The sequence below is a fragment of the Chiloscyllium plagiosum genome, unplaced genomic scaffold, assembly GCF_037043375.1.
Source record: "Chiloscyllium plagiosum isolate Xiang-an unplaced genomic scaffold, Cpla_swu_hap1 HiC_scaffold_18, whole genome shotgun sequence".
NCBI lineage: Eukaryota > Metazoa > Chordata > Chondrichthyes > Orectolobiformes > Hemiscylliidae > Chiloscyllium > Chiloscyllium plagiosum.
Window position 1 is genome coordinate 53104744 of NW_028270156.1, and position 25120 is coordinate 53129863.

Sequence of the window (25120 nt, forward strand, 5' to 3'; positions counted from 1 at the left end):
AACCAATTCCACTTGCAGTTCATTCCATATTCGTACCACTCTCTGTGCGTTGCCCTATCTTGTCATTTTGTGCTTTACATTCTCATTCAGAACTTAAATGCTCACAGTGCTTCTATTATTGCCTTGTTGTTTAGCACAGGCACAAAGCCAGACAGCCTGACAGGGCTGTCAGCAAGGGAGTGGACATGTTGCTGCATGGCACCATGGTACATCAATGTGACCATGCACCACGTGCCAGCAGCTTATGTAGTAAACCCACTGCATATCCTTCAACCAAATGGCCATGTCTGTATGGCAAAGGGGTGTAGTCTTAGTCAAATCAAGGAAGACAGCCTTCACTCAGGAGGTCCCAGCACAGTAGATCAAGAGCAGTGTCTGATCTCAGGTCAGTGGCTTGAATAGGGTTATTCAGCTGTTCGGGGTGGTCAGGATCTGGGAGCCTGTATCACTGCTGTCCGGGCAGTGGGTCAAGATCAGTCCTGCAGACCTGGTGCACGAGTCCAGGGATTCGCAATTAGTTAGTCAGGGAGATGCACAGAGATAGTTCAGAGGCCCAGCCACCTATCAGGGTTGCCTGAATAACTTACTCAGAAGGGTGCACCATGGTCAGTTCTGATGATGAGCTCAATTACAGTCAAAAGAGGGTTATCAGGGCCACTGCTGTGGCAGGGACAGTTGGGGTGGTCAAATGTGGGGACGGTGAGGTGCAGAGAGGACGCTACTCAACAAATAAGAGGGAGGCAGTAGCGCATTGAATAAGGTGGGTTATTGAGGGTCAGTGGGGCTGGGTAATTCACAATCACAACCATCCTGGTTTTAATGGGGGACAGTCCAGCATGATGGTTGGCATGACTAAGGTCTGGGCCAGAACTCAGAGAGTAACATAGGGAGATGAAGCCATAATTTAAAGAGATGTGTGGGAACATGCTCAGTACTGATGGCTCAAAAAGGAATACAAGGAGAAAAGGAATTTGGAGGTTTACGGTGAGCAGGTCCTTTGATGACCAAGCTGACCCTGTGCCAAGCACAACTTGCATTGCCTTTCATACTCATGCTAATTGTAAATGTGAAATGGAAAATGGATCTCACCACACCCAGAGGGGGCTGAAGGAAAGAACTCATTCTGTCGGGGCTCTACTTCTGAGTGAAATTAGACCCTTCAAGGGGCAATTGCATTAATCAGTAATTTTCACAATACAGACTAAAGACATCTATAAACATAGTACTCTGCATGTGAAATACATACAGTGTCCAATAGTGTGGGATACTATCCTGTTCACAAGCAATCTTCACCATATCTGTAGACTACAGATAGTTATTTCCATGAAGCAGAATTAACCACAGGAGACAGTGCATGATCACATAGGCTGTACAGAGTCACAGATCTCTCACTTCAAACTGGAAGTATTCATGAACAAGCTCTTATATGCAGTGCTGCTTTTCTTGGGTGATGTTGGGGGATGAAGGTGGGAGTACAAGGTGTCAGTAATCCTACTGCATTTATAATCTCCTGCTGTATTTACACACTGTAGCTTTGTTGCATTCATTGGAATAAGGTTCCTCTGTCATTTAGAGGCATCCCATAGTCCTCTTTATGAGAGTCCACTGGCACCATTGTATAGAGAAGGATGCTAAACTGTTGTTTGTATGCAATTCGTCTGCTGATTGCTACATTATTAAGGAGCAGTTCTGTTCCTGACATTCCCTGCACAGAGTCATTAGAACCATGACCAATAGATCCAGCCACAGGATGGGTCACCATCGCTGTGACTATGGTGTAGTGGAGGTCCCAATTGTTTAATTGTCCACCATTGCTTCCCCAGCATTGCAAAATCTGCTGGCAGAGAAGTTATTGTTGCTTTTAAATAAATTTAGTTATCCTCTTGGTGAACTTTGCTGTGATTGTTTCCAGCTGAGCAGCGGGGTGGGCCATGTCAAAGAGCATCAAAGTCAACCACATCATGTAGGACTGAAGTTGAATGTTAACCAGACTGGGTCAGGGTAGAGATTTCTTTGCCTGAGACTTTACAAGAGTGATGTTCACCTAAGTTTAGTTGATTCAATTTCACTTCATTGTCAAAGTAGGATTAAAACACATAGTCTCCAGGTAACTAGCCCCATATCACAAACACTAGACCAACATAGAGACAATCATAATGATTGTCTGTAACATAACAATGGATAAAGCCATAAAATTAAAATAAAATTAATGATTTTTAGTCACAATTAATTTACTTCAGAGTTATTCAGTCTAAACTGGATCATTTATTAAAGAAGCACCACCATTTCTGATTTTTTTCTCTCCGCTATGTACTTCCTGTTTATGTTTAACCTAGTGAAACCTTTCTCTCTCTGTTTCCTGCGCATATCGGAACTATCTCCACCTTTTTTGAATACATATTCTATCTCTCAGTTAAAAATAGTTGCTGATGAAGGAGTGCAGATTGTAACAACTTATTTCCTGTCACAATCGTAGCATCACAACGTTCAGATATTGAAGAAGGCCCTTTTGAATTGCGAGGTGAACATTTGGACAGAAGGATTAAATCTTCCCATTCTCGGAGAAACCCTTCCTCATCTGTCAGGTACAGTTGTAATTTTCTATAGCCTGGGACAAGACTTGGTCCTTACCTCATTTGTGCACGTACACTTACAATTGGGAAAGCAGATCACTTTAGTAGATTTTTCTGCAGAGAAGTGTGCACCTACACTTACGATGTACAATTATACACATGAATGCTTTCATTTGTAACCACAGAATATATATAGAGACAACATTTTAAGCTTTTTTATATGGCTTCACTTGTGGAGAATGAGGTGGAAGCATTTTTATTAGAGAATGCTAAAACATAGGGAGGATGTTCGGGTAAGAAACCATGTACATGTTATGTGCCTTAACATTGTAATTGTGTTCATGCTGTTAACAACAATTTCTTTCAATACCATGTTAAGATATAGCTATACATTGAAAACTGTACCTAACAGGTTATAGATTCATACAGCAGATCCTTCGGTCCACCTGTCCATGTCGACCATAATCCCAAATTAAACTAGTCCCATCTGCCTGCATTTGCCCCATATCCCTTCAAACATTTCTTATTCGTGGACTTATCTAAATGTCTTTTAAGTGTTCTAACTGTACCCGCATCCAACACTTCCTCTGGAAGTTCATTCCACACATTTACACCTGTGTAAAAATAAATTGGCAAAATGTTAAAGAGTCATGCAGCACGGAAATAGACCCTTCAGTCCAATCAGTCCACGTTGACTATAATCCGAAACTAAACTCGTACCACCTGCCTGCACTTGGCCCATATCTCTCCAAACCTTTCCCATTCATGTACTTTTCCAAATGTCTTTTAAATATTGCAATTGTACCCACATCCACCACTTCCTCAGGAAGTTCATTCCACACACAAGTCACTCTGTGTAAGAAAGTTGTCCCTCATGTCTTTTTTAAATCTTTCTCCTCTGACCTTAAAAATATGCCACCTAATGTTGAAACTCCCCCATCCTAGGGAAAAGACAAATGGAGTTCTGTTAATGGACCTTTTGGAGAGGGACCCACACATAAATGGCTCAGTATTTTTTTGTTCTTGTTTATTTTTTGTCCTTATGGATTTCCTGTTAGCAAATAATTTTATTTAATCTATTCTTGAAAACTGGGTGTTGCAAACTAGGCATTGTGTAATGCCCACCCCTGGCATCCTGATCAGTTCTTACAAGTGAATGGGCTTGCTGCACTATTCACAAAAAACAGTTAAGAATTAATAATGTTGTTGTGTAAATGGAGGCACATATAGACCAAATAAGGATGTCTGGTTTACTTCCTGAATGAAATCAGTAAGCCAATTTTGACATGAAATTCTATCAACTTAACAACCAATTTTTCTTCTCATTTCTCAATGTGTTTAAACTGACCTCAAATCTCCAACTGCCATGGCATACTGTCCAGGTCTCTCATTATTGGGGCAGTAATATAACTACTGGAGATTTTGTGGTGCAGTGCAGAGGATGCCTGCCTTTGAGCTCAGGTTGGAAGATGTTTTTATAACGTGGCCGAACAGGGACATCCTTTTAACATATGCCAATGGCAACCCGTGAGAGCAGGAGAGAGGCCTGGTCAGCAACATGAAGGAAAGGATGTTGGAACCTCTGCCATAACTCCAGACTAGAACATGCTTGCCACAGCAACTCAAACTTCCTGAGGGCACTATAACCCATTATCACCAATACAGCAACTACACTATCTAACCTTAAATAACAAATCGTGGTAGGTGGTATTTTTCAATGAACAAGTTTGGGAGCAGAGTGTACTGTTTCATTGCTATTGGCTTACCGTTAAGATTGCATTCATCAGATGTCTCTTTGTGATTCCCAAGACTGGTCAGGCTGTTTGGCAAAAGTGGAAAATGTCAAGAGTCATCTCATCTTTGCATCAATAGCCCCATCAATGATCAACGGCTAGTTTCACAGAAAGAAGAAGAAACTAGCAGTCAGAGTTCAAGGATTATTAATTCAGAACTATAATTCACAAAGCATACAGCATTAAAAATGTGTCCAGTATTATAGAGGGTGCATTTTTTTAAAATCTGTTTTATATTAGAAATTATGGGATGACCAACATACAGTCATATTTGTAGTTTTAGGATTAAGGATTACTTTAGAGTATTACAGTATGAAGAGGATTGTCATTCAATGGCTTCTGCAACATAGTTTATACCAAACAATCAAGCTCCAATTAGGTTTCTATATATTGGTTGGGTCCTGAGCATTAATGCCTGATATATTTAAACAATCCCAGCCTACTTTAGAATAATAAGGGCAATGCATTTTTTAAGATCAAAAATTTAGCTGTAGGCTCAACAATCAGATCGCTTTGTGACAGTTCAAGTCAACATGCCCCTTCGCATCATATCTTTAACTTATTTAATCTTGACAAAGTTAATTTACCTCATGAACCTATTTATGCTTCAATGACTTTCCAACGTATTGCACAATTTTGTTTTGGTCAAAATGTTCCACAGTATTTTCCTTTTTACACCTAACTTCCTAATTTCTATTGAAAATGAAAGGTCATTTGCGTCCTTCATTATAATAGGTGTATAGGTGCAGAAATTTTCCATATAGCCCTCAAGCTTGCTCCACCACTCAAAAAGATCATAGGTGATCTTCGATAAAATCTTCACTTCTTCTGCGTTAATTGTGATGGCATCATAGACTAATACACGGAGTAATTTGGCCAACATTTATATGGGTAACACTAGCTATATTCGCTATTATCTGTTAAGATGGTAGTCCTAATAATGAAAACTTGTAAATGAAGACTTGTAAATGAAGATAAACTTTCCAAATTTTTTTCCTGCATCTCTCAATTCACTTTGTGCCCAAAAACTATTGATTATAGCCTTAAATATACTCATTAACTGAGTGTACAGAGTCAGGTAGAAAATTCCAAAGATTCACAGCCCTCTGAGTGCAAATAAAATCTATCATCTTAGTAGTAATTGGTTGATTGCTTAATCCTGAGATTTTGACCCGCTACCTTCAGATTCTCGAGCCAACGTAAAAAGCATCTTAGTAACATCTCCTAAATATTTTATACATTCCAATTAGATCAAGTCTCAGTCTTCTAAACTCTAGAGAACATAGGCCAATTTATGTTCTTAGGCATCAATCCAGTAAGCTCTTGTTGCACCCCCACAATATCTTTCTTTAGGTAAAGAAGCCAATACTCCAGGCTCCCCACACATTAGCAGCAATATTTCCTTAATCTTACACTCCAACCCCTTCAGATTTACTTGAGAGTAAACCTGTTGACTATAACCTGGTATTGTGTGATTTTTTTTAAACTTTGTCCACCTCAGTCCAACACCAGCAACTGCACATCTCAGAAAAAGAGTGACATATTATTTGTCTTACTAATTGTTTGCTATGCCTGCATATTAGCTTTCTTGTATATGGATGTCCAATTGCCTCTGAAAACCAACATTTGGTATAGTTTTGCCCTTAGAAAATAGTTATTTTTTCTATTAATCATAACTTCTGAATAAATTCTCGTCTCCCCCATTATTCTTCATCTGTTCCCTTATTTTCACTCATTTAGCCCAGTATAAGCTCCTGAGCCATGCTTCTTTCCCATCTGTTTTTGCTGTCAGCAAAAATAATAACTTACATTCATTGATATAGGTTGTAAATTGAGGAGCATGGATAGGATAAATAGACAAAGTCTTTTCCCTGGGGTAAGGGAGTCCAGAACTACAGGGCATAGGCTTAGGGTGAGAGGGGAAAAATATAAAAGAAACTTACGGGGCAACTTTTTCATGCAGAGGGTGGTACGTGTATGGAATGAGCTGCCAGAGGAAGTGGTGGAGGCTGATATAATTACAACATTTAAAAGGCATCTGGATGGGTATATGAAAAGGAATGGTTTGGAGGGATAGAGGCCAGGTGCTGGCAGGTGGGACTGGATTGGGTTGGGATATCTGGTCAGCATGGACAGGTTGGATCGAAGGGTCTGTTTCTGTGCTGTACATCTCTATGACTCTATGACTCTACTGATCCTTACACCACTCCAGTAGTTACACCCTGACATTTGAAAATGATCATTTACTTCTACTCCCTATTTTCTGTACATTATCAAACAATTTAGTCAGATTAATATTTTGCCCCCTATCATGTATTAATTCCCTTATATAAAATCATAGCAAATAATCATCTGAAAATCTTCACTCTCAAGCTCAATGCGATATTGCATCAAATTATGATCACTCTTCTCAAGACTGGTTTTAAACATGTGTGGTGTGGTGATTCAAACATCTACTAGCAAATTACTAAATAATCATGATTCAACATGCAATACAAAGCTGAAATATACTGTTCCCTATTAAGGGATTATTTTATTATCATTGTGGTAATTTTTAAAAATATATATAATGACATTTTCTGTTCTGCCAGAAGGTCGCAAACAATAAACTTTAACTCTGAATATCTTACTTGACAATGCTAATTGAAGACTGGTTTATTTACAACCTAAATTTAACTAGATTTACTATGACAAATAACTTAGAAAAATACAATCTTGCCACACACATTTTCTGATCTGCAGGTGTTATGGGGGTGGAGTTATTTTTAACATTTAATTTCTTCCTTGTAAAAATCTGAAGCTGCTCTGTTATATCTCTGGTATTAGTCATATAAAGAAATGGCAATCATGTATCCCTCATCTGAGATAATAGGGGTAAATCCACTATTCCTCAGCATCAGTTCTGAGGAAGGGTCACTGGATACAAAACATTATCTCTGATTTCTCTCCACAGTTGCTGCCACACCTGCTGAGCCTTTCCACCAATTTCTATATTTGTTTCTGATTTCCACCATCGGCAATTCTTTTGGTTTTTAATCCAAAGCCATTTCCTCTCTATCACCAGCACATAGTGATAACATTGTGTACCACATAAAAGATGCACTGAAGCAACTCACCTAGGGTCCTTCCACACCTAGAAGGACAAGGCAGAGCAAACATGGGAACACCCATCACCTGCAAGTTTCCATCCAAGTTACACACCATGCTGACTTGGAATTATACTGGCATTTCTTCACTGTTGCTGGATCAAAATCCTGGTACTCCCCCCTAACACTGTATCTACATCATATGGACTTCACCAGTTCAAGAAGGTGGTTCAAGGGCAACAAATACTGGCCTTGCCAGCAACACTGACATCTCATGAAATGATATAAAAACAATAGCTTATAGTTCTCACAAACAATGTAACTTGAGAGCTCATAGGTATGCCTGTGATTTCCTGACAGGCACTAATTGTGAGTGCTGCTTCCAACTGGAAACTCCAGATCACAGAACCTGTCCAGTCAGAGGGAACTGTAAGTGCTGGAAATCTACAGTTTTAAAATACAAGAGGTCAGAAATGCACAAAGGGACTGATTTCACAAATACCCATTACTGGCAGAAAGGTTTGAATCCCCACAGCACATATGTTCAAAACTGGTTCTTGGAGTGCAAGCAGCAATTAAGAAGTAGTTAACATTTCACATTGTGTGAGATGAGATACTGTAATGTTGCATACTGTCAGTATTGCTGTGCACAATTGGATGCTGCCATTCTAACTGTTGTTTAAAGTTGAGCCAGTATGTCCGTACCTTCAATACCCTGTTTGGCCCCATGTCCCATATACTGTCCTTCACAAAGGCTGCTTTCTCTATCAGCACAAAGTCAGTCAGCCAACTTAACTGCTACTTAGCTTGGTGTAAACTGTCCAGCTAAGACAGAGACTAGATAATTCTGGTGATCAGCTTATGATGGAAGATACAGGAGAGAAGGAAATTTACAGAAGTCAAAAAACACAAAGGCTGAGAAACATTGATTCCTTGCATGAAAATGTACATTCTGGTTAACAGATACTTTCAAAAGAAACAAGATAAAACTGTTGTTCATGATGGCATCTCAAACTGAATCCTAATATTTCATCATAAACTTTAAACAGTGTGTGCAATGAGATCTTCAGCTATACCCTTCTGTCCTCCAGCCTTAATTATTCCATTGTTCTCCTCGTTTGTCTACCATTTTTCATACTCCAAATCCTCAGCTCATCCTACACACTTCTTTCCGTATCCTGTATCAAGTCCTGTTTGCTTCTGGCCTGTTGTCTTATTTAGGCACTTTCTCAAAAGCCTCAACCACACTGATGCATCCTAACACCAATGACATATTTCTTTATCTCTAAAAGCCAGTTACCAACTTGCCTCCTTCACTACCTCTAATTCTATCACTCTGCAGTTTACATCACATCTACCCATTCTGTCTCCAAGGTCATCTCTGCCATGAAGCCAATCTCCTGCTCCTGCTGTCTCATTTTCAGCCTCCATTGTAACAAAATAAGACAGCCTTGGCAATTTCTGAAGCAGAATGGAAAACCATATCATATTCGTCATCAAAGCTGTTTGCATCGATCTCTGCATTGTTATCAGCTTCACCATACCATGATCAACCCTTTATTCCTCCCTTTTTCATTGGTATTTCTCCAATGTCCTCATTGTTAGCCTTTTGTTTCTCACCTTTAAAAATTCCATTTCCAACATCTTGTCCCATGTAAAGTCCTATTTTTCCATTGCTCTTGATGAAGTACATTAGTTTCCTAGTTCCATTCATGTCCTTACATTTTTCTATATCCTTTCCCATCTTCTATAATGTTTTCAAGCATTGGAACTCCTCCTAGATTCTATGGGTCTCAGACTCTGATCTCTTGTCCATCTCTGCTTCTCATTGGTTGCAGAGCTTCTGCCCTCCCAAGACCTATTTTCCAGAATTCCCTGCTAAAAACCCATAAATTCTCCACCTCTCTCTTTACTTTCAAAATCTTGTCAGAATCCATCAAATATGGTTCCCATCAACTCTCCTAAATGTCATGCCATAGTTTGGTATCTTTTCCTATTGTTTCTCCTCTCCTCCATCCTCTACTCAACCATGTAAAACATCTAATGGTGCTTTTTAGTGTAAACATACAATGATGATACTACTCGAGACATCATGTAGCATCTATGGAAAGAGGGCAATAATATTTTTGTCTGTGAACCTCCATCAGATGTAAACTTTAATTGTATTTTCGTTGTTGAAATAATTGTTGCATACTATTGGGTGCTGCACCACACTATTAAGTACTATCACTTTTGCATATTGTTGTCTGCCATCTGTATTTTGTACAGCACTTTTGCTGCTATTGGAGTTGCTTATATTTTACCCTGTTAAGATACCATTTTGTATTTCTGTATATGGCTTTGCACTGTTGGACATTGTTGTATAACTTAAGTTATTTGGCCACTGCTGCATGCCGCTGCCTGTTGTTGAACATTAGCGTGCCCTGCTGAGTGGTGGTCTGTACTATTGGATACTGTTGCATAATGTTGGATATCACTAAATACTGTTGAGTGTTTTGTGCACTGTCAGTAATCATACTTACAACAGAATAATGTTGGGTACTTTAGCTAATTTGGATGTTTTTATACTATTGTGCACTATTGGTGCTGTTGAGATCTATTGGATAGTGTTCTAACTGCATTTTTCCCTACTAATCTAGTCTGCCTTTATATAGTAGAGGGTCATTACTATCCCAATTGAGCTTAAATATAATCTGAATGAAATACAGCTTTATCTGCAAATAATTATTTCATACACACAATGTACTGAAGTGAAGCCATTTGGTTCTGTTTTCAATTATGCATCGAGTACAAACCGATTCATTTGATTGTGTCCTCGCTCACCTTTGTCTGTCGGGAAAATACCACCTGCAAGATCACATTTGAAATGACTTCCAGTTGTCTACAACAAATAAATAATGAATGAGAGCATGTGAAGAGATGGGGTTGGTGAGGCAGTGGATGAGAGGGATCCTGTTAATTGTCTTTCCTTAATCTCATCATGAGTTACTTCTTCAGAAATTTGGATACCCTGATTTCTGCATCCAAGAGTTAAATGAAACATAGAATTAAGAATTATTTCCAAGGTCATAACCAAATCAATATATCACAACATTGAAAATTGCAAAACAAATCATCAACCTCCCTCTATAATCCCAAATTCTCCATGATGTGGTCATCTCTTACCATATAAATGGGAAAATGACAGATTAATGTAGGAAAATAAAATGCCCAGTTAATGTCAAAAAGAGGGACAGGTTTGATCCATAGGTGAAAGGCAAGACATCTGTGAAAAACCTTTCTTTTTCTCTCCCTTAAGTGACCTGTTATATTTATCTAGAATTTATTGTTTACATTTTTGAGTTCACGCAATGTGTATTACTTTTTTTAACCTGATGATCTGTTTTTCAAATATAATCATATATCATCAAACCATGAATCAGCCCGTTGTCTAAAGATTGGCAGATCTAACCATGCAATACTCCCTCAGTACGGCGTCAAAGAATCAGACAGTTATGTGCTCATGATAATCTGGAGGAAAGTTTGAACCAACAACCTCTGCCTTCAGGAAAGAAAGTCTTACCACCTGAACCAAACTTTTCCTTGATACAATGATTTACTTTCATGACATATTTTAAATAAATATCTATTCCGTGGTGCTTTGGTTATATTTAGCTTAGAGCTGCTTCATTTTTTGGTGACATTTTGGTTAACTTCTCAACAACAACTTTATATATCTCTATAAAACCATGGGTGAGGTGTCAGAAGACTGGAGGTTGGCTAACGTGGTGCTATTATTTAAGAAAGGTCGTAAGGAAAAGCCAGGGAACTATAGACCGGTGAGCCTGATGTCAATGGTAAGTAAGTTGTTGGAGAGGATTCTGAGGGACAGGATTTACGTGCATTTACAAAGGCAAGGACTGATTAGAAATAGTCAACGTGGTTTTGAGATTGAGTTTTACAGTATCAAAGAAGACTGATGAAAGCAGAGCAGTGGATGTTCCATATGAAGTTAGCAAGATGTTCGACAAGGTTCCGCATGGTAGACTAGTTAGCAAGGTTAAATCACATGGAATCTAGGGAGAGCTAGCTATTTGAATACAGAATAGGCTTGAAGGTAGGAGACAGAGAGTGGCGGTGGAGGGTTGTTGTTTGGACTGGAGGCCTTCAACCAATGGTGTGCCACAAGGATCGATGCTGCCACTGCTTTTGTCATTTATATAAATGATTTGGATGTGAACATAGGAGACATATTTAGTAAGTTTGCAGATGATGCTATAATTGATGGTGTAGTGTATAGTGAAAAAGGTTATCTCAAAGTACCACAGGACCCTGATCCTATGGGCCAATGGACCAAGGAGTGGCAAGTGGAGTTTAATTTAGATAAATATGACATGTTGTATTTTAATAAGGCAAATCAGAGCAGGACTTGTACAGTAATGGTAAGGTCCTGGGAGTGTTGCTGAACAAAGAGACCTTGGAATACAGTTCATAGTCCCTTGAAGTTAGCGTCATAAGTAGATAGGGTAGTGAAGAAGGCATTTGGTACAGTTGCCTTTACTGGTCACTGCATTGAGTATAGGAGTTAGGATGTCATGTTGCGGCTATACAGGCCTCTTCTGGAATACTGCATTCATTTCTGGTTCCCTTGCTATAGGAAAGATCTTCATAGAATCCCTACAGTGTGGAAACAGGCCCTTCGACTCAACAAGTCCATATTGACCCTCCAAAGAATAACCCACCTAGACCCATTCCCTACCCTACTCTATAACTCTACATTTACCCCTGACTAATGTACCCTACACATCCCTGAACACTACGGATATATAGCATAGCCAATCCACCTAACCTGCACATCTTTGTCTGTGGTAGGAAACCGGAGGACCCAGAGGAAACCTATGCAGACACAGGGAAAATGTGCAATCTCCACACAGTTGCCCGAGGCTGGAATCAAACCTAGGTCCCTGGCGCTGTGAGACAGCAGTTCTAACCACTGAGTCACCATGCCACTCCAAAGGGTGCACAAAATATTGACAAGGATGCTGCCATGTTTGGAGGTTTTGAGCTATAGGCAGAGGCTGAAAGGCTGAGGCTGTTTGCCCTGGAGCATCGGAGGCTGCAGGGTTGCCTTATGGAAATTTATAAAATCATGAGGGGCATGGATAGGGTGAATAGCCAACATCTTTTTCCCAGGGCAGGGAAGCCCATAACTGGAGGGCATAGGTTTAAGGTGAAGGGAAAGATATAAAAGGAACCTAAGGGGCAATCTTTCACACAGAGGGTGGTATGTGTACAGGATGAGCTGCCAGAGGAAGTGGTGGAGAAAGGTACAACCACAACAGTTAAAAGGTATCTGGATGGGAACATGAACAGGAAGGGTTTAGAGGGAAATGGGCCAAATACTGACAAATGGGACTGGATTAATTTAGTATATCTGGTTAGCGGGGACGAGTTGGATCGAAAGGTCTGTTCCATACTGTACAGTACTATGACTCCATGACTCATCAAATAACCACGCAAGAAGTGTTTGCATATGACATTTTAAGAAAGATTTTTAGTGTGTTTTTTTAAACTGAGAACATCTAGGAAACTTTGGCATTAAAAATTGCATGGAACAGTAGTTCAGTCCCTGAGGGATTAAGTGATAAAAAGATATGATGTTTCAAAGCAAAACTGAGTGGCAATGGAACAAGCAAAGAAATAAAGATGTGTCTACAACTGCAGAGAATGAGATCTGAAATAGTTGAATTTGATGTCGAGTTTGTAAGACTGTAAAGTGTGTAACTGAATGAAAAGGTGGTACTGTGTCCCATGCTTAAGTTAAACTTATTTAAAACATTTGTAACAGGTTGACAACAGAGAGACCAGAGTGGGGGTGAGATAGAAAGTTTAACGTCAGTCAGATAAGATGGAGGTCCAGAAATAGTCTTGCAAACTGAACGGAGGCATTTTGATAAGTGATCACCCAACTTGCGCATAGACTGTGTGGAGGAGACAATGTTGTAAGCATGAATTACAGGTTACTAATTAAAAGAAGTACAAAGTAAATAATCCTTTCACCTGGAAGGAGTTTGGGTCTTGGACAACTAGTGACTCAAATTAAACTTGCTGCTGATAGCAAACGCTGATACTCAACAGAGCAAGTATGCTTTTTAATGACATGCTAATGGAATGTCCCAGGAAACAACTTTATCTATTCCTGCATATTGTCAATTATTCTTTCAGATTTAAACATTTTAAGCTTTAAAATGTTTCTTTTCCTTTATATATTTTTCTCTCTCTCTTAAGCCAATCTTTTTTATTCACCCTTATTTATCTTCCCACACCTGGTTTTGTTTTGAACTACTCCCTCTAATCCGCGATCTTTGTCAATTCTTCTGTTCATTTCTTAGTCCTTTAGTCCACTACTTATGGAGAAATACTGTCAGTCCCATTATTTATCAAGATCACCGAGATGCCCTGTGGCCATCACCAATTTTTTGCCACCTCATACTTCCATTAGCTTTGGAGGTAATTATTTAAAAGACAGAACCTTTTTGCTAAAAGCTAATATCTCCCATTCCAGCAAAATCTGCCCCAATATATATTGCCCCTAAAGAAGTACAGATTTTTCAGAATTCTCTTAGAAAAGGAGGAATGGCACTTGAAATGCAATATTGTCAAATTATTCAGCAGACACAAAGGATCTTTGCCTGTGATCCACGAACAAAGTACAGTAATCTATTAATGACAGTTCATTCATACTTTTTCCAGTCACCAGCACAGTAAACAACTGAACGGGACTCAAAAGATTAAGCACAGTACGATGTTTCACATCCGTCTGTCAGAAGTCTGATGAAAAGTCGTTATTTCTTAGGGATCAAATGGAAATCCTATTAATTTACGAAATGAAACAACAAACTGCAGGTGCTGGAAATCTGAAACAACAGCAATTGTGGGAGAAACTCAACAACTCTGGCAGAATCAGTGAAGAGAAAGCAGAGTTAACATTTTGAGTCTTGTGATCCTTCTTCAGAGCATAATGAATGAATCCCATTAATCCACTCATTTGAAAATTTTACAAGCCAGGTCAGATCTATCAATTACAGATTCAATGATAGCTATTGAGTCTCCTCAGGGAAATTTCCTGATAAGCATTCCCAGATTCTACTGATAATGAAACAAATTACAAGCACAGGCAATCCTAGGTTGCGAACAGGTTCCTTTGTTGAGTCGATTTGTATTCAAGTTGGAACACAATACAGAACAATCTAAAACAGCCATTCATAAGCACAGGAAATGTTTGCATATCAGGTTTTTAAAATTAGATCCCTGTAAAGGATCAACTTCATAAGTACAAGTGTTCGTAAGTCAGGGGCTTTGTAATTCAGGGATCCTCTGTATTCACCAATTCTCAAAAACCAATTATCTTACTCTGCTGGAATTCTGTACCCCAAAAAATGTAATCCTGCATCGTTCACCTCAAAAAGAATTCATGTTAGCTTTTGCATCAGTCAACAAACAACGTTTTTTCATTACAAGTGGTCAATCTGTACATTAGTAATGGCATTCAGAAGCTGTTATTTTATCAGCCAAACCTGGTCTACCATATTTCACAACATCCTTGACAAATCAGGGACTTTGGAATGAGAGGAAATTTGACAATTAAGTGCTTGAACTTACCAAGTTGGAAGTCCAAATTTTTCAAGTACTTAAATCTGAATTTTAACCTGTTAAACTATTAAAATATATTGGAAACCAGGCAGGAGAATCGGTCTGAGTGCTAAATGAATGAAATGGATAAATCAGATTTAGTGCACATACGTGACTTCCATTGATCATATTGATGAGGTGTACCTGCTCCAGTGCAAACTGTTAAGCAGCATTAAATATTGTTATTTACTAGATTTATTATATGCTATCATCTCAACCCAGTAGTGGAAGGAATCAAGTTGATTGCATGGCATTTATTTTATTCAATTTAAATTGATTAGATACTGTAAAAATGAACTATCAAACTGATTTTTATTGTCTCATTTTAATACCTGGGATTTTCCCTGGATCAAAATGGCTTTAAAAAAGAAAATACATCTAAATATGTTGACTGCAGTGCCCCCTGACCGTAGGTTGGGCCCGTTCATGGAACTATCAATAAACAAGACCCAGTCTGAACTGAAATTAATATGCCATCAAAATGACTGAAACCAGGCACACAGATATATATTCCTGAAGAAGGGCTTATGCCCGAAACGTCGATTCTCCTGTTCCTTGGATGCTGCCTGACCTGCTGCGCTTTTCCAGCAACACATTTTCAACACAGATATATATCTCCTGTTTGATTTTCATCTTTGTGAAGTTTCACACATTGACATGGAAGTTATCTGTAGATTATCCAGCTTGTAAAAAAAAACAAAGCCAGACATGGGAATAAACAAATGAACTGTATTTCAGGCAACATCTTTAGAGCACAGCAGAGACAATGGTGGATTCGGGACAACAGGAGTGGAAAACATGCCTAATGTCTCCCTGTTTTGTATCAGCTGTTGGAAGTCAACTCCCAGTGAAAAGCAAATCAGAAAAACATTCATTCTTGAAGAACAAAATTGTAGTCTTATGTTGGAAACGTAGAATATAGGAGCAGGAATAGCACATTTAGCTCTTTGAGCCTGTTCTGCCATTCAGTATGATTACAACCAATTGCCAACTCAGAATCCTTCCCTACTTTCTCACTGTATCATTTGATCCCTTTAGTCCAAAGAAGTATATCTACATCTTTTGTAAAAGCCTTTGATGTTTTGGCCTCAACCATTTCCTATAGTAGATAGTTTAACAGGCTTATTACTTTTTGAGAGAAACAATTTCTCCCCATCTCTGTCCTAAAAGGTCTACCCCTAATCATTATACTGTGACCATTGGTTCTACATTGCCTGGTCAACAAGAACATCATCCCTACATCTACCCTGACTATTCCTGTGAGAACTTTATAGGTTTCTATGAAAGTCCTTTAACCCTAACTTTAACCATAACTCCCTCATTTTTCAGAACTCGAGAATATATTCCTAACTTATCCAGTCTTTCCCTGTATGTCAGTTCTGGCAAGAATTAGTGTAGCAACCCTTTTTCACATTCACTCAATAGCCAAAGCATCTTTCCTCAGATAAGGAAGTCAAAACTAAATACCGTCAGTACTTCAGGTGTGGTTTTACCAATCTCCTCTATAGTGCAGCAAGACATCCTTACTCTTGTGCTCAGAACCTCTGGTTATGAAGGCCAATATACCATTTAGCTTCTTCATCATGTACTGGACCTGTATACTTATTATCAGTGACTGGTGTACAAGAATACTGAGATCTTGTTTCACCTCCTGCTTTCCCAATCTATTCCCATTCAGATAATAATCTGCTGGCCTATATATTTTTGTTATCAAAGTGGATAAGCTCACATTTATCCATATTATACTCCACTTGCCATTTATTTGCCCACTTTCTTAACTTGTTGAAATCACACTGAGGCACCCCTGCATCCTCTCCACAAGTCCCACTCGGTTTCACGTCATTTGCAAATTTTGAGACATAATATATACTTTCATCATCTAATAATTGATATTTATTGTGAGTAACAGTGTCTACACACCGATCCCTACAGTACCCTGCTAGTCACTGACAATAATTTAGAGAAAGACCTCATTATTGTATTCTTTGTTGCCTACCTAACAACTAACCTCAATCCATTTCAGCTCAGGATCTTCAATCACATGTTACATGTTAATCTCTTATATGGGACCTTATTGAAAGCCTTCTGAAATTCTAAGTAAACCACATCCACTGCGCCCCTCCCCCACCCCCCGCCTTATCCATTCCAATAGTTAGATCATCAAAATTCCAGCAGATTTGTTAAGTCTGACTTCCTCTTCATAAATCGATGTTGACGCTGTTTGATCCTGTCATTATCTTCCAAGTGCTCTGCTATTACACCTTTTATAATGGACTCTAACATTTTTTTCCACTACCAATGTCAAGCTAACTGGGCTATAATTGGCTCTTTTCTGTCTGCCACTCTTGTTAAATATTGGGGTTACATTAGCTATCTGCCTTTAATTGTGTTCGTTTCCTCAGGGCCATTTCCTTTTCAATACTAATTTATGTCAATTCCTTCTTCACACTTAACCCTGCGTTCTCTCATATTTTTGGGATATTTTTTGAGTCTACATATTTGAAGACAGAACTAAAATAGGTATTTAATTGGTCTGGCACCACTTTATTCCCCATTATAAGTTTTGTTTCTGCCTGTAAGGGACCTATAGTTGTCTTTACTATTCAGGTTTCTCTTCACATACCTAGAAAAGCTTTTACGATCATTTTGTACTTTCCTTTAAGCTTATTCTGACACTCTATTTCCCCCCTTTTAATCAGTGTCCTTGTCTCCCTTTGCTGGAATTTAAACTGTTTCCAATCCTCAGGTCTGTTGCTTTCTTTGGCCAATTTGTTTGCCTCTTCCTTGGATTCAATACTATCCCTAATTTTCATTGTTAGCCATTGTTTGACAGGAACGAATAACGCTTACAGTTTGTCCATGCACTTTTCAAATGTTTGCCATTACCTATCTACTGTCATTTCTTTAAATAATAATCCCCATTATATCATAGTCAGCTCACATCTCATGCCATCGTAATTTCCTTTATTTAAACTCAGGATCCTAATCTCAGATACTTTCATCTGAGTGAAAATTTCTGGCCTATTGTGGTCACTCTTCCCAAAGAGACTTTGCACAATGAGATCATGAATTATTCCTTCCTTGTTACAAAATACCCAGTCAAAGATGGTCTTTTCTCTAATTTGATTGTCCACCTACCGATCCATAAAAATATCCTGTACCCACTCCTAGAATTCCTCCTTTATGGTATTGCTACTGACCTGATTTGTCCAATCCATATGCAGATTAAAGTCGCCCATAATTACAGCCATACCTCTATTACTTGCATCTCTAATTTCCTTTTCAATGTCTTCTCTAGCATTGCTACTGCAGCTTGGGTATTGATATATAACCTCTAATACCATTTTCTGCCCCTTGATGTTTCAATCCATATAAACTCTACTTCATCAGACCTAATACCCTTCCTCAAATCTTTAAACCAAATACCTCAAGTACTTTTAAATTGCATATTCTTGATCTTCCATTTTTTACGAGAAATATTCCCCTTTTTTACAGCTAATTCAAGTTTGTATGTGTTTGTTGAATTGAAAGTGTTTGATGTCATATTTTATTGTTTTTCTCAAGCATCAAAACTCCTCTTCCTTTCACCTAGGAAAACCTTGTAATCAGCCTGTCATTTTTGAACCAGCAAACTAGCAAATTGGAGGGTGATAAATGTGTGCTACAAAGAATTGAACATCTTTCTTACAGCCAACTGAGGAGGTTATAAAGAGGGGAACCTATTCGCTCTGCTTCACCTGATTGTAACAAGATTTGGAAGTAAAGTATAAATTTGCCATATAAATAGATAGTTTGTGGATCATAAATGTGGTACTAATAGCTGAGGTTACCATTGAAGGACTCTACATCTCAACCTCTCCCTTTGCTTGGTGACCCTCAAGTTAAACCACTATCAGTCGCCTCTGTCTAATGAGAGGTCAGCTCTATGGTCTTGTACGAATATGGCCACATTACTTACTTGACTTCTTTGCTAATGGAATGTGGATTAAATATCTAAGCATATATTGTTTATACATTAACAGAGTAGGGTGAATGCTCATTTCTCATTTCTCAAATTCGATACATGTGCAGAGCTCTTTGCAGGGTGTAGCGACTCAGAATACATGTGCTGGGGCCAGATAGTCACTGGTGCGTGGCACGTAAAGATCACTGTTGTAAATCATGAAGGCAGTTAACTCTTGCATGAAGTTGTAAACATTCTGTTCTTTGAGATGCTAGAGATCAGAGTCAAAAAGTGGGAGAACTGATGTTTTGGGCCTAAGCCCTTCATCAAGAATGTGATGATGAAGGGCTTATGCCCAAAAAGTCTATTCTTCTACTGCTCAGATACTGCCTGACTTGGTGTGCTTTTCCAGCATCACACTTTTCAACATTCAGTTCTTTGTTAACTGATACAGTAGAGTTGTTCAAAAATATCCACATGACAATAAAAGTACACATTCAGTTCTCCCCGCCTTCTCATTCTCATACCACTCAATCTTTTCCTTCCAAATTGTCTCTTCTACCCATTTAGATGGTCCACCTCAGTAACATCTCTTGTTAACTGAACAAATAAGTCCAATGCTCAGTCAATGCTAAATTTCTACATGACCTCCCATCTTTGGATTATTTTTCTCAATCATTATAAAAATCACTGAAGAATTCACCAGTATTAATGCCCTAATTTTCCATTCATTTTTCTACCTCTTCTGTAGATGACTCCTTTCCAGTTTGGATGTTCAGCTGAAGTCATGGAATTTGCTTACAGCCACATTGTGTACAATTCGCAAAACATACCTTCCCCAAATCCCAGAAACAGAGAACACGGTAAGTACCAATTTCTTCAATCTCAACAAATGTTAATCCATTCTTTTTTTGACATGGCCTTGTTAATTGAAGTATATTCAATCTGTTCTCCCAATTGCTTTTTGGCTAAATATCTCACCTGTAGTAATGAATGACACAGATACTAGAAAACCATAGGTTTGATTCTCATTGAGGAGAATGTAGCTCATGTGCTGGTTAAGTGTTACAGTTGTCTTCAGTGTCTCTGGGTGAGTGAGGAAACTGATGGGCTCCCAATGCTCTGCCCTCTTATCTGTCAGTCCATCATCAATGACTGGTCCTACCTAGTCTATTCCCTGTTAATAACTTACTGCCCTAGTCAGTAGGTTTATGGACTGGATTTCATGCATAAAGATTTTAAACAATCACAGACTTAAATTCTGACTGTAAATTTAGTTGATATTAGTAATGCAAAATTACCTAGTTAGAAACTAGATTATAATCTTCGATCACACTGATATGCATTCAGTGCACTTTAATACCCAACTTGTTTGAATTATCAGGCCCATTTATATATATATATATAGGGTAGTGATCTGAAAACAGTGGTACCTTCATTGGAAAACAATTGAAAAGCTAGCCACTTGCCAAATTAGTGCAAGCACAGCAGATTATAAGGTTACAAATTTTTCTTCCCATCTGTAGGAGAGACTGAAAGTGTCACCAACCAACACATGACATTATCGACGTGTAGGCTCGACTTGTGAAAGCGATGTGGGTATCATTACTTGGTGATAAGATATGGGATGGTTTTAGGTCTGCGGAGGTAGTGTCTCTTAGATTCTCATCTGCCCTGAATCTTAAGAGAACAAGGGAAATTACAATGAAATTTTTTGTAGTGTAAATCTAATTTATTCAACAAGCTGAGAGGCACTAATGCTATGGAAAGAACAGTTTTTAATTTTTTGCTCTTTGTTGTTAATGTCTAGAAACCCCAGCATTACACCGCTATAACTACTATAAAAATCTATTGGAAAGTAGTTTGGAATAATCAGAACTAAGTAATCAGTATAATCAGCTGATGGACTGATAGCTTTTTAGTTAGCCACTTGACAACTAGTTGTTTCTCATTCTGATCATGGGAGAGCAGTAGGTGAGCTCATAGTGGGGAACAGTTCAAAGCGGGCTTTTTGCTGCTATGTCCTCTGTCTGAAATGAGATCAATAACCTGAACAATACACATCTGAGACTTTGGTGCTGATTATTGAGACATGCAAGGCCTTTTTACGAATTACCTAGTATACTTTGTGGAAACTTGTCTTCTCAAGTATTTCTGAGGCCCTGGTGTAATCACTTTGAAACCACCCTTCCAATGTGGGAGTCTCATCTGTGAGAAACTCATTTTGCTGCTTAGAGATTGAAATCATATACCTTCACTATGCAGGTTACTCTACTCTGTCCATCACTCTCAGTATCATTGTTAATTTAAACTGCCAACATTAACCTTCAGGACTCAGACATTGTAATTGAGACAGTGTCATCTGTGGAGCCATAAAACCGGCAACAGTCAATGCCACCAGGCAAAGAGTTGAGAAAGTGATATGAAAAGAGGATAGATTAACTGGGAAGTTAAGGGACCCACTTGACAAGTGGAACATTCCAACTGTTGCCACTCTGCCAATAATGCACAGGATATACTATTTCAGTATAATATTTTCAGATAAAAATATATTTCTTTCTAAAGAACTTTTTAAACTTTTTGAGGTTGTGTTAGCAGGTGGTAATGTACTGGTTTCCTGTTTCACCCCCATTCTGAAGCTTTCAGAGCAAGATGTGTGATAATATTCAGTCAGAAATTAGAAACCAATGATAGGAGGTGAGGTTTCTCTGTCAGTGACTCTAGAGCCCAATGCATGTGGGCTTGTTTCCACTACACTAAGCAGGAGTAGAAAGTTTGTGATGCACTTTGCAACGTGGCAGTATGTTGGCGAAATTAGCAACACGTGAACACTGTTATATTTCCATTGTTAAGCTTTCCTGAGCTTACTATGTCAGAGCCGTGTTGTGAATACTTGGATTTCAGCAGAAACAATTTAGTCTTTGAGTACCAGGTACAAAAACTTCAGACAATAGACCATGGAAACTAATTGTTTGGAAACATCCTTGTAAATGCTGTTCTGCCCCGGGCTTTCTGATACCTCATTCTTTCATTATTAGACAAGATTTGTATTATCCACTCACTTAGTCATCGTAACCAGATGCTACTGCTATATTCAGCTCTATATCCATTATGACTTGTCTATTCATTTGTTCCACCGCCTCAGCCCTTAAAAAATAACCTTCTTTCAATTTATACCCATTCCATCTCCTTATAAAGGCAGCAAGCAAATTATCATTCCTTTAGAATGTTGTTTAAAAATCAAGGCAAGAGGAGTGCACTATTGTACTCGCAGTTATTCCTGAAGGTAAAGGATGCTCCAGTGTTTGTTGTTTTGGTGTTCTAGCATGAGTGGTCAAGTCATTAATCATGCGTGGTTGCCTTTAAAGTCTTCTAGACACAGCTTACTCAGGACATACAATTTTGAGATAATTGTTCAATCACTTTCTAAAGAACAAATAGGTTTCACCTTGAACTCAGCAAGAGGATTTTCTTTCCAGAAATGGTAGTGATCAGCTGGGTAGCTTGTTTTTAGCTGGCTTTTCACTAAGGCAGCAGTTTCTCATTCAACTCAACCAATAGAGACCAAACACCTCTTCAACCCTTTCACTGTTCAAAACATACCCATCAGGAGCCTGCGGCAAAGTCAGCAGTTATCCCCCGTCATGTACTTTCTAAGAAGCTTCCTTAAAAAATAAATTCTAATGACCACAGTGAACATTCAACGACTACATTTAAAGAAACAACTCCAGGTATTTCTACAAAACTTAAAATAAATCAATTTTTCTGCAATCCTTCAAAATTTAAGTCCACCAAATAACATTGCTAGTAGGCCATTCAGTTCAAGAGGCAATTCAGGATGGGTAACAAATGCTGGCCTTATCAGCCATGTCAACTGTCAAATTGAAAAAAATAAGCATTTTTGTTACAGTTGTAACTTGTGTTGTCTTACTATCCACTGGCTACTTCATTCCATGACTAGTATTAGTTATTCTGATAATCACCTCACCCATTACTGCAATTTTAGCCCTGTCCTTTCAGCTGGCACAATGCACCTCATTGTTTTGAAAGCATAACGATGTTAGTGAGAATATAGTGCCTGACTGAATATCAGCACCAATTACCATCCAGTTCTGTTTAAAATAGGTGTTAAGTTCTGTTGTGTCTCTGGGGTGAACAGTGCAAATTATAGGCCAGTCAGACCTAGCTTGATTTTGAACAAGATAAAAAGGAAGCTTTCACTTTCAAGTTCTATGCAAATTCATCCTTAATAATGGACTGTAAAATCTCACCAACGACTGAGGTCAGGTTAACTGGCCTATAGTTTCCTGTCTTCTACCTCCATTCCTTCTTGAACATGCATATTACAGTCCTCTGGGACCCTCCCTGACTCCAGTGGTTCCCGAAAGATCACCACTAATGCCTTCACAATCTTCTTAGCTATCTCCTTCAAAGCTTCGGTTTGTAGTCCATCTGGTTACAGTGATTTATCCATCTTCAGACCTTTCAGCTTCCCTTGTACCTTTTCCATTACACTCACCTCTTTCCCTGAATCTCTAAAAGTTCTGATATGAAACTTGTGTCTTCCACCATGAAGACTGATGCAAAGTACCTATTCAGTTCCTTTACCATCTCTCCAGCCTCACTACTTCCCCAGCCTCATTTTCCAGCAGACCAATATCCACTCTTGTCTGCCTCTTACCTTTTATGTATCTAAAACAGCTCTTGCATTCCTCTTTTATATTACTAGCTAGCTTACCCTCATATTTCATCTTCTCCTCACCCTACCATTACTTTTCTAATTTTCCTCTGCTGGTTTTTTAAGGCTTTCTAATTCTCTAGCTTCTGGCTAATCTTTTCCACATTATATGTTTTTTCTTTTCTTTTTATGTTGTCCCTGACTTCTCTTGTCAGCCATGGTTGCCTCATTTTCCCCATAGTATGTTTCTTCTTTGTTGGGATGAATTTCTGCTGTGTCTCCTGAATATCCTCCAGATATTGCTGCCATTGCTGCTCCACTGTCTTCCCCGTTGGGCTCCGTCTCCAATCAACTCTGGCCAGCTCCTCCTTCATGTCTTTGTAATTGCCTTTTTTCGATTGGAGTACCATTACATCTGATTCCAGCTTCTCCTTCTCAAACCACAGGGTGAACTCCCCGAGGAGTACCATCATCTTATGCTCCCTAATCAAATCTACCTCATTATACATCACCTGAATTATCTGTTCCCTAGTGGACTCTACCACAAACTGCTACAAATTTTCACCTCATATACATTCCACAAATTCCTTTTCTTAGGATCTGCTATGAACCTAATTTTCCCAGTCTACCAGCATATAGAAGTCCCCCATGATTGTTATAACAGTACCTTTCTTACATGTCTTTTCTATCTCCTGATCTATTTTTTTCCCATGTTCTGATTACTGCTAGAAGGCCTGTACATAATTCCCATCAGAATCTTTATCCTTTGCAGTTCCTCCACTCCATCCGCACAGATTTTATACATTCCGTAAATATATCTCTATTTTCTATCGATTTAATTTTGTTTCTTACTAACAAGGCTGTTACGACACAAGGTAAACCTCCTTGCTTGATTTAAACCAGCATTACAAAAAAGATTTATCCCGTGCAGTAATCTGTGAAAATACGGGAGGCCAAGAACTAGTTAAAGTAAAAAGTAACAATTTTGTTTCTTAAACTATAACAGAGAATAATTAACTAACAACTATTTACAACTCCTTTCTCTAACCTACCTTTTACTTTCCCCTTCTATAATACTAGTCCGATAAAACCCCTGATTAAGATTTACCAAAACATTCAAATTTTAAAACCAGCCAGCTGTCAAATCTTCTCTTGTTATTTCCTCTGAAGGTTTGCTCTCCAGGTCAGTGTCAATGTTTTTTCTCTGCGCAACCTCCTTTTCTAGACAGGTACCTCTCAGAGAGGTCTTACTAGCAGCCTACATCTGTTGGTCTTTTGGCAGTTCTCCCCCAGCTGTTCAATTTTTCCTGGTCTTTTACCACGAAGCATCAGATTGTTTCATTGGTTTTTAATATTGTCAGTATACTAAATTCAAA

The 25120-nt window shown here is 38.6% G+C and overlaps 1 protein-coding gene across 2 annotated transcripts in view; it reads left to right on the forward strand.

The window, feature by feature from the left end:
• Positions 1 to 2379: 2379 nt before the first annotated feature.
• Positions 2380 to 25120, forward strand: part of LOC122557869 (circularly permutated Ras protein 1) — an 82317-nt gene continuing 59576 nt past the window's right edge. For both annotated transcript variants that reach the window (XM_043706013.2, XM_087996622.1), the window contains exons 1-2: positions 2380 to 2585; positions 19818 to 19929. In XM_043706013.2, the coding sequence (XP_043561948.2) occupies positions 19818 to 19929 (112 nt within the window). In that variant the 5' untranslated portion in view covers positions 2380 to 2585. The remainder of the gene's footprint in view (positions 2586 to 19817; positions 19930 to 25120) is intronic.